Here is a 9453-nt window from a genome sequence, read left to right on the forward strand (position 1 = left end):
CTGATATTTCCATTCTTATCAATGTTAGCCATGATTTGCTATGATTCACATAGTCAACTGTCTTTGCATAGTCAAATTATAAAGACATTTTTCTGGTATTCTTTGCTTTCACCACTACCCATCTGAGATCAGTGATGATATCCCTGGTACAAGATGAATTACAAACTGCGTATGTCCTTAGTAAATAGATGAATTACTTGAAAGATCTGGCCTGTCACTTTGGGACAATTTGGCAAACTTTGAACTAGAAAGGCCATATATTAGATAAACTCATCATATAACAATAATATCATACTGAAACCATACCACAATACAGAAAGCTTATTGGAGGGTCAGTTGAGAGTTCATTCTGACCAAATGACAATGAATGTTTCTGGGAAGACTTTGGGCAGAAAGCCACTCTATAATGCACAGCAATGTCTTGGAATCCACAAAGTGAATGCTTTCTCTTTTAGCACTTGTCAACATTCTAGACATCAGCACTATGGCATTTATCACTTTTGCTGGTGCACATATCTGAGGCTGATGAATAGGCACCAACTTCTACTCTTATCATGGATGTACATATTTTAGTTTTCACTGCAGTGACTCTTAGGTAGTTAAGTGTTCTTACAATTTTTAAGGGAAGATTATATGCCGAATAATATTTATCATTAGGGAACTGGCAAATTTATCAAGATGTCGCCTTCATCATATCTTTCTCCAAGCACTTGAAGCTGAAGCACTTAGAGATACTTCCTGCCTTGGCTCACTCACCTCCAGGGACTGCTTGCCATGAGATGTTGAAGCCTCTCCCATTGATGGAGCTGTCAGTCTTAAATCGAATCGCTAGCTCATTTCCAGTGCTGGAGACCTGCATAGGGCTTTCCAGTATTCTCTGGGCACAGAGTTGTGTTATTCTGGGAGAATGGAAATCAGGGCCTCCATAGACCTAAGTTCAGGTGTAGAAAAACAGGGCTTAGATGAAAGGATATTATTTAAGCAATTACAACCCTTCCCTGGCTTTATTTTGCCGCTAGCTCTTGGATTCTTGGATGATTAGAGATTAAAGTCTCAGCTTCACTGGGTGGGGATAAATGATAAATTTGAGAAGAGTTTCAAGGGCATTCTAATGTCTTAGGAACTCATAAGTCAACCACCCCAGAAATCTCTGCTGATTTCATTAGCCAGAACTGTAGACCTGGACTGAGTAAATAGCTCTAAAACTTATCTAGCTTCCATCTCCCTCTCTATTTATTTAAAAAAATAAATTCTTTAATAAAGTGAAAATGACAGAGATTGTAGCACACTCAAAAGTAAATTTACATTTTGTTTTCAGTCTCTACCTTGAATGTCATGAAGGCTACAATTTTATAATAATTAAATGCTTGATTCAGCAACAAACTAAAATTGTCTTCATGGACAATATTTTCTTTTCCCTTGTTGTTGCTGTTGTTATGTGGCATCGAGTCGCCTGTGACTCCTAGCGATCCTATGCATAATAGCCCTGAACTCTGGCCTACTCAGAGCCAAACTCACTGTCTCTGACACACCTACCCCCATTACCCCAGTTACTGTGTCAAACCATCTCAGCTGGGGTCGTCCTCTGCTGAGCTGTCCTTCCTCCTGTCCTTCTCTAAGGACTGGTCCTTCCTGGCCATGTGCCCCAAATATGTGAGACAGAGCTTCAAAACCCTTGCCTCCAAGGAATAGCTTGGTTTCACCCTCTCCAGAACAGTGTCCCCCCACATCCTGACCCAGGTTTTCTCATCTAAAGACAACACTACCACATAACAAAATCAACACATTCTTAGCTATTGCTACTTTGTGCCTGCATATTTCTACTGAAAATACTTATCTCTTGTTTCAGATTTTAAATTTTATCCACTATCTTCTGACTGTAGAAAAGGAGCAATTGGTTCTCCTGGCTCAATACTCTTCTCTAGCACCACAGTTCAAAGGCATCAATTCTTCTTCTGTCATCTTTATTCATTGTCCAGCTCTCTGATGCATAGCAAGTAAATGCAAAGACCATGGCTTTGATCAGGAGCACTTTCTAGACTGACATTGCTCTTCAGTACTCTAGAGAGATAACTGACAGCAAACTTTCCCAATACAATTTGTCTTTTGATTTCCTAGCTACTGGTCCCAAGGCTGTTGATTGTGGGGCCAAACAAACTAAAACTGTTAACAATCTCAATCTCTTCTCCATCTATCATGATGCAACCAATTGGCCCAGTGGTGAGAAACTTTGATGTTGAGCTTCAATCCATATTGAAGGCTCCAGTCAGTCCTTGACTTTCTGCAGCAAATGGCTCAGGTCCTCCTCATTTTCAACAAACATGGTTGTGTTATCTGCATAGCACAGTTTGTTGATGACTCTTCCTCCAATCCTGATGCCACATTCTTCCTCATAAAGTCCATCCTACTGAATGATATGTTCCACATACAAATTGAAAAGATATGGAGATAAGATGCATACCTGGGATAAACCTTTTCTGATTTTGAACCACGTAGTGTTAGCATTGCTTATTTGTGAAAACACTGAGATGGCAGAGGAAGTGGGGAGAAAATGAATGGCAACTTCTTTAAAAGGTACAACCAACACCCAGTTCAGATATGCTGTTCTGTCTTTAAAGTTGGTTAGGATATATTTTTTAAAAGATCCACTCTGATCAAGTCAATTCTGACTCTTACAATGCTGTGGTTAAGATATTATTCAGCTACTAACCACAAGATCGGCAGCTGGAACTCAGCACTGGAGAAAAGGGGCTAGTCTGGTTCCATAAAGCCCATGGGGAAACTTGTACACTTTGGGAAAGTTCTACCATTTCAGGATGGATATGAGTTTAACTGCTATCAAATTTAAAATCACATCATTGCCATGGAGTTGGAGCCAACTCATAGCTGACTCTACAACAGGTTTTCAAAGGCAGTAAAATGCACTGAAGGAGAATACCCACCTTTTTTTTGTCAGAGCAACTGATGGATTCCAATGAAATGCCTTTGGGTTGGCAGTGCACCTTCTTACCCACTAGGCCACCAGAGTTTCTAACTTGTATGTTGTTGTTGTTGTTGTGTGCCATTGACTCAGAACCAATTCATAGCTGACATTCCAATGGTTTTCAGAGGCTATAAATCACATGGGAGGGGGACTTCCCTTCCTTCTCCAACTGGTTGATTCAAACCATGTGCCTTTGGGATTACAGCGCAGCTTCTTGCCAGTAGGCCACCAGAGCTTCCTTCCTAATCTGTAAAGTGTGATTAAAATATGGTTAGTTCATTTGTTTTTCTTTTTAAAATGTTTTCAAAGGGAAAAGAGTCAGAGAGTCTTAGACCTGATGGAAAAAAATTGTAACATGCATATAAAATAAAATTTTAAAACTTTACATTTTAATAAGATACTATATTATGACTTTGATTTTTAAAAATATAAAATAATATTTTTGCAATGTTAAGCAGAAATCAGTATCCCCCCCACATCCTGACCCAGGTTTTCTTATCTAAAGACAACACTACCACTTAACAAAATCAACACATTCTTAGCTATCACTACTTTGTGCCTGCATATTTCTGCTGAAAATACTTATCTCTTGTTTCAGGTTTTAAATTTTATCCACTATCTTCTGACTGCAGAAAAGGAGCACTTGGTTATCTTCCATTCTCAACCTTCACACACCACACTCACATACTTACACCCCCACAGCCATTCTTGTCATATATTATGGTTGTTGTGGTGATTGTTGTTGTTGTTGTTGTTGTTGTTAAGTGCCATCAAGTCATAGGCAACTCATGGTATTTGGTTATATTTATGCTTGCTATTTATATTGTGTTTATTATATAAACCTTCTTCTCATATAATCCATACCATTTATCGTCTTTCTATTTCTTTTCCAAAATCATTTTCCCTGCAATGAATATTTTCTACTTGCTTAGTTTTCTATGTACCTCTTTCTAATTAATTTTTAACTTCTCTACTTCAAGTGTAGGGAGCTCTGGTGGCCTAGTGGCTAGAAGCTGCACTGTAATTCCAAAGGCACAGGGTTTGGGGCCACCAGCTGCTCTGTGGAAGAAGGATGGGCAATCTCCTCCCCTGTGATTAACTGCCTTTGAAAACCTGCCAGAGGGTCAGCTATGAGTCAGTCCCAACTCTACAGAACACAACACCACCACCCTAAGAATGTGGGAGAAGGATGGACAAACTCTTTCCATGCAATTAACTGCCTCTGAAAACCCTCGGGAGGGTCAGTTATGGGTCGGTTCTGACTCCACAGTACACAACAACAACAACAACACTCTAAGTGTAAGTACTATCTCATTACGTTCAGAACCATAAGATAATCTACTAGGTTCATATTTTCTTTCTCTGTCATCCTTCAAAGCTCTGTCCCCCCTTGATCCAATCTGCGGGCTTGCTCTCAGAACATGCACAATTGTTGTCTTGGGAATGGCCCTCCTGTCTTGTTGTAAACCTGTCAATCTTCTGTTGGCTAGCCATTTTTTGAATATTAGTTATTACCTTAAAACGTGCGTGTGGGCGCTAAGCACTTGTTCTTGTAATCTTCTGAGAATTGAGGGGTAATCTGTGGAAGGTGAAAAAATGAATAATTTTTATTTTGAAAATGTTTTCTTTTACCTTCCTATTTTTCATCATCTGGCCAGCTGGCATAGAACAACAGGAGTTGTGCTGGTAATCCATAAGCTGCTCCTTTCTGGCAGTTCTAAGCCATCAGAGACTTCTCAGGAGAAAGATGGGTATGTGCCCTCCCTATAATGTATTGTGATGGGAAAGTCTGCTGTTAGGGACCTCTCTAAAGTACTCAAGAGCAACGGTGTCTCTCTGGAGACTAAGGTGCGCCTGATACAGGCCATGGTTTTTGCAGTCACTTGTTATGCATCAGAGAGTTGGACAATGACTAGGGAGGATAGAAGAATTGATGCCTTTGAGCTGTGGTGCTGGAGAAGAGTATTGAATGTACCATGGACTGCCAGGAAAACAAACAGATTCAGCCTAGAGAGAGTTAAACCAGGCTACTCCTCGGAGGCAAGGATTCTGGGGCTTCGTCTGACATACTTTGGACATGTTGCCAGGAGGGACGGGTCCTTGGAGAGGGACATCATGCTTGGTAGGGTGGAGGGATGATGCAGGAGGGGAAGGCCCTCTATGAGTTGGATTGATTTAGTGACGGGTATTCGGGATGGGTATGTCAGAGGCAGTGTGATTGGCACAGGATAGAGCAGGGTTTAGGGCTGTTGTACGTAGGGTCGCTATGAGTCGCAAACGACTCGATGGCACATAACAACAACAACATAATGTGCAGCCTTGGAAACCCAACGAAGGGTCAGCGAAGAGTCAATTCTGACTTGACAGTAATGAGGTGAAGGTGTACAGTATCAAGATTGTCTTGTATTAAAATTGTCTCAAAATTTTTTAAAATGCTGTATCATTATTTTCTAAATTCCATTGTTATTTTTGAGAAACCTGGTATCATACCGGTTTCCCTTCTTTGTATATGACTTCATCTATCTTCTTAGAAGTTCAAAAAATTATCTCTTTGTCCTTTTGGGTGGTAAAGATTATACCTATGGTGGATCTCTTTTCATTCATGCTTCTGGGGACATGTAGGAGTTTTCAACAGAGTAGCTCCTATCCCTCAACTATAAGGAAGTCCCCTTGAATGTGTGCTTTTTTGGTTTTGTTTATTAATCATTTCTTCCCTTGTGTCTTCTCTATTTGTTTTCTTTCTGAAATCATTATCAATTAGATGATGAAAACCCTAGACTAATTCCAAATATTATATATTTTTCTCTCCTATTTTCATTGCTTTCTCCTTATTTTCTGATAATTTTCTCACCATCATCTTCTAGCCTTTTCAGTGACTCTCTTCTGCTGCCGCAGATTCCTGGGCCCTGAGACGCGGCCCCCCTGGCCAGAGTCACTTGGTGCTGCCTTATGCTATTGTTGTTTATGACTCACAGCGACCCTGTGAACAATAGACCTGAACCTTGCCCTATCCTGCAGGTCCGCACCATCTCTGACACCCCCAAGTACATTGTTGTAGCCACTGTGTTGATCTGTCAAGTCAGGGGTCTTCCTCTCTTTGACTTTAGCAGCATGGTGTCTTTTTCCAAGGACGAACCCCTCCCTGTCAGCTGGCTAACTGGTGGGATGGCGGGCGGCTCTATGGCAGCTCCTGTTGGTGGCAGTCAGGCAAGGGAAGTGTCTGGGGTCTTTTTTGTTATGTGTTACTGTTCTCTTTTGCCCTTCAAAGGTGGTTGGGTAGCCCTGACCCTTAGTGTAAGGATAAGTAAGGATGGGGTGGGACCTGCGGAGACTTTAATTGTTTTTGGTGAAACATTTTTCTAGGTGGTATAACCCTGGTGTGTCCATTTGCTGTACAGAGGTAACTCGTGGTTGCTGTAAAGCCGAACACTGTGACACTAATGAGTCCAATGCAATAATGGTCACCCTTGGCGACAGTATTTGGTGGAGCTCCCTGATTAAAACAAGCTTGGAAGCAGGAGTGGCATCCACTTCTAAAATAGCTTGCCACCAGAAACCCTATGAACCTGGAGAGAGGATGAAAGTAATACAGGTGTCCAGGACTTTCGTTCATAGGGTCACTATGAGTTGCCTACAACTCGACAGCACTTATCAACAACAATAACCCCTCCTCACAACATGCCCAAAGTAAGTGAGACAGAGTTTCACCATCTTTGTCTCCCAGGAGTACCCTGGTTGTGCTTTCTCCAAGACATACTTGCTTGTTCTTTTAGCAGTTCATGGGATAGACAGTATAGTCAGTAGTATTCTTCAATACCACAATTTTAAAGGCATCGATTCTTTTTCTGTCATACTTAGTCAGTGTCCAGCCTTCTGACGCCTCATAGAACCAGCATAACCCTTGGAATTGCTTTTGCAGGTAAATGTACTGGTGTCCTTCGTGCTCCCCTTGGTTCTAACCGCCTTCCTGAATGGGGTCACCGTGAGCCACTTGGTGTCCCTCAGCTCCCAAGTGCCACCCACTTCTGCTCAAGACGACTCCACCCCCAGCCACCTGGAGCTAATAAGTGAGGAGGGGCTCTTTGGCTTCAGTACATGGAGAAAGATGCTCTCCCTGAAGAGCAAGGTCAACGCGGTGAGATATAAGGAGACCAGCAGGATCCAGGGCCTCCAGCACAGCATCCAGATTCTCAGTTAAGTCCTAGGTAACACCCTGGAGAGAATGGGTCTAGAGTCCTGTGCTGACCGCCCCAATCCCTGACAGTGACCTTGAGCAAGTTATTCCCTCTCTCTAAACCTAAATGCCCCTGTGCCTCAAGAACAACTGAGGCATTTTATAATCTCTAACCGACTTCCTGCAGGGTTCAGCACTATAATCGAGGAAGGAATGATAATTGTATTCATGGGCCTCTGGTCTGCTCTAGCATGTAGCACATAAAAGCAAGATGGTCATTGGCTACTTTTCAGGAAGGCTGTCACTGTAGACGCATGAGACAAACAAGTAATGACATCAGACCAGAACTGTGGAATCCCAGGACCCTAAATCCATTTCTCACTAACTCTCTGCTTTCCTCACTGCTACATTGATCTGCTTTGTTTGTGCAGCTGCCTATGTAAAGTTAATCTTGCAAAAGAAACATAAATGCACAGAAAAACAAAGGTGTCTCCAAATATCATCAGTTATAACTCAGTAACTAAGAACCAGGAAGACAAAGTAAGTACAGAGTTACCTGTTTTCATCAAGGCCATGGTCTTATATGTGAGAGAGAACTAGAAAAGTATAATGCTATATGATGATAATGCAAAATTAGCATATGAAGGTGTCCAGGCTTGATTTTATAGTAAATGCATCATCTTGCACAGAGTCAGTGCCCAGGAGTGACAGGGAAGTTTTGTTCTTTAGATATATTGAATTCAGCAGCTCCTTGAAAGCTCCTTCTATACTGTACAGTGTTCCTCAAACGTTGGTGTGGATAAGAATGACTTGGAGAGTGTGACACAGATTGCTGGCTCCCACCTCCAGAGGTTGACTCAGAGTGTCTGCAGGAACCCCAAGATGCTTCATTTTTAACAAGTACTAGTTAGGCTGAAGCTATTAGACTACACAGTAGACTAGAGTGTAGAAAGAGAGGCTGGAAGGGACAGAGGAGCAAAGGGACCAATGACAAAACTGTTGCTATAGTCCAGCAGAGAGATGATAAGGACCTCGAGTGTGAAGCAATGAGGTCAAGAGGAAGCAGTGGAGAGATGCTAAGAAGGAACTTCTTACAGGCTGGATTTAGGGAGTATGTTTTGTGACATAGGGGATCAGACACCAGGTAGAAAAAAAATCTAACCATCAATTGGCAAGGGAGCTCTGATGGGTTAATTGTTATGGAGTTGCACTGCCAATGCAAAGGTGGATGGTTCAAATCCACCAGCTGCACCACAGAGGATGAGAAATCTCCCCTGTGATTTACAGTCTCTCAAAGCCCACTGGAGGGTTAGTTCCAAGAAGAAATGGATATCAATTGGGAGTATATTCTAGTTTCCAGGAGGAGGTTATAGAAGCATGTGCTAATATGTTGTTGTTGTTATGTGCCGTCGAGTCGCTTGCGACTCATAACGACCCTACCATGATTATTGTTAACTGTTTACCCAGAAGAAAAGATAAAACTTGATGATAGGAACAAATAGGGATGTATAGCATTAAGTAACCTCAGTGTTCTCTTCCAAAGCTTAGACTCCAGGAAAAAAGGTACAGGGTAATGCTGTCACCTTCGGGCATCTTCCTGTCTGGCAGTGACCTAACTGAGGACATGCTTGTTCTGTCTGTTGCTGTGTCTCTCCAATATTTCTGCAGGAGCCATTGTGGCTGTGTACGCCATCTGCTGGCTGCCCTACCATGCCCGCAGGCTCATGTACTGCTACATCGCTGATGACGGGTGGACAGAGTAAGTGTGTTGAGCCCTGCACACAAGGAGAGAGCCCGTTGGACTTGATCTGAATCTCCCTTATTCTCCAGAGGGATCCTTAATTTCTGGCCTTCGGTAATCCTAGACTCCATTTCAACTGGTCTGCTCTGGTCTATGTCTTTACAAACTTGCAGCTAAGGTATGGAACAGGACTTTGTCTAAAAACCTCTCTGATCTTCCAGACTCATGTGAGTGAGAGAACCTATTGGTGGTAGTGAAGCTGTGGGCATCTTAAAGCGAAAGGGAAGCCTAGATCGAGACTAAAAGGAGAAAGTCATACTGAAGGGATGAAGGGAGAGACTCAGATCCATGATTCCACGGCCAAGACAGTCCCCTCAGACACCCAGAACATGCACAACTTTCTGGCCGACATGGTGGAACATGTTATTGTTGTTGTCCTGTGCCAACGAATCTCTTGCGACTCATATCGGCCCTATGTACAACAGCCCTAAACCCTGCTCTGTCCTGTGCCAATCGCACTGTCTCCGACACACCTACCCTGATTACCCCAGTCAC

At 42.4% G+C, this 9453-nt stretch overlaps 1 protein-coding gene across 1 annotated transcript in view; it reads left to right on the top strand.

The window, feature by feature from the left end:
- NTSR2 (neurotensin receptor 2) overlaps positions 1-9453 on the top strand; it is a 15387-nt gene that overhangs the window by 4807 nt on the left and 1127 nt on the right. Inside the window, 2 exon segments of the mRNA XM_006880728.1 lie at positions 6903-7176; positions 8826-8916. Coding sequence (XP_006880790.1) covers positions 6903-7176; positions 8826-8916 — 365 coding nt within the window.

The sequence above is a fragment of the Elephantulus edwardii genome, unplaced genomic scaffold (genome assembly GCF_000299155.1).
Source record: "Elephantulus edwardii isolate Elephantulus edwardi_28Jun2011 unplaced genomic scaffold, EleEdw1.0 scaffold00009, whole genome shotgun sequence".
In the NCBI taxonomy this organism is placed as follows: Eukaryota; Metazoa; Chordata; class Mammalia; order Macroscelidea; family Macroscelididae; genus Elephantulus; species Elephantulus edwardii.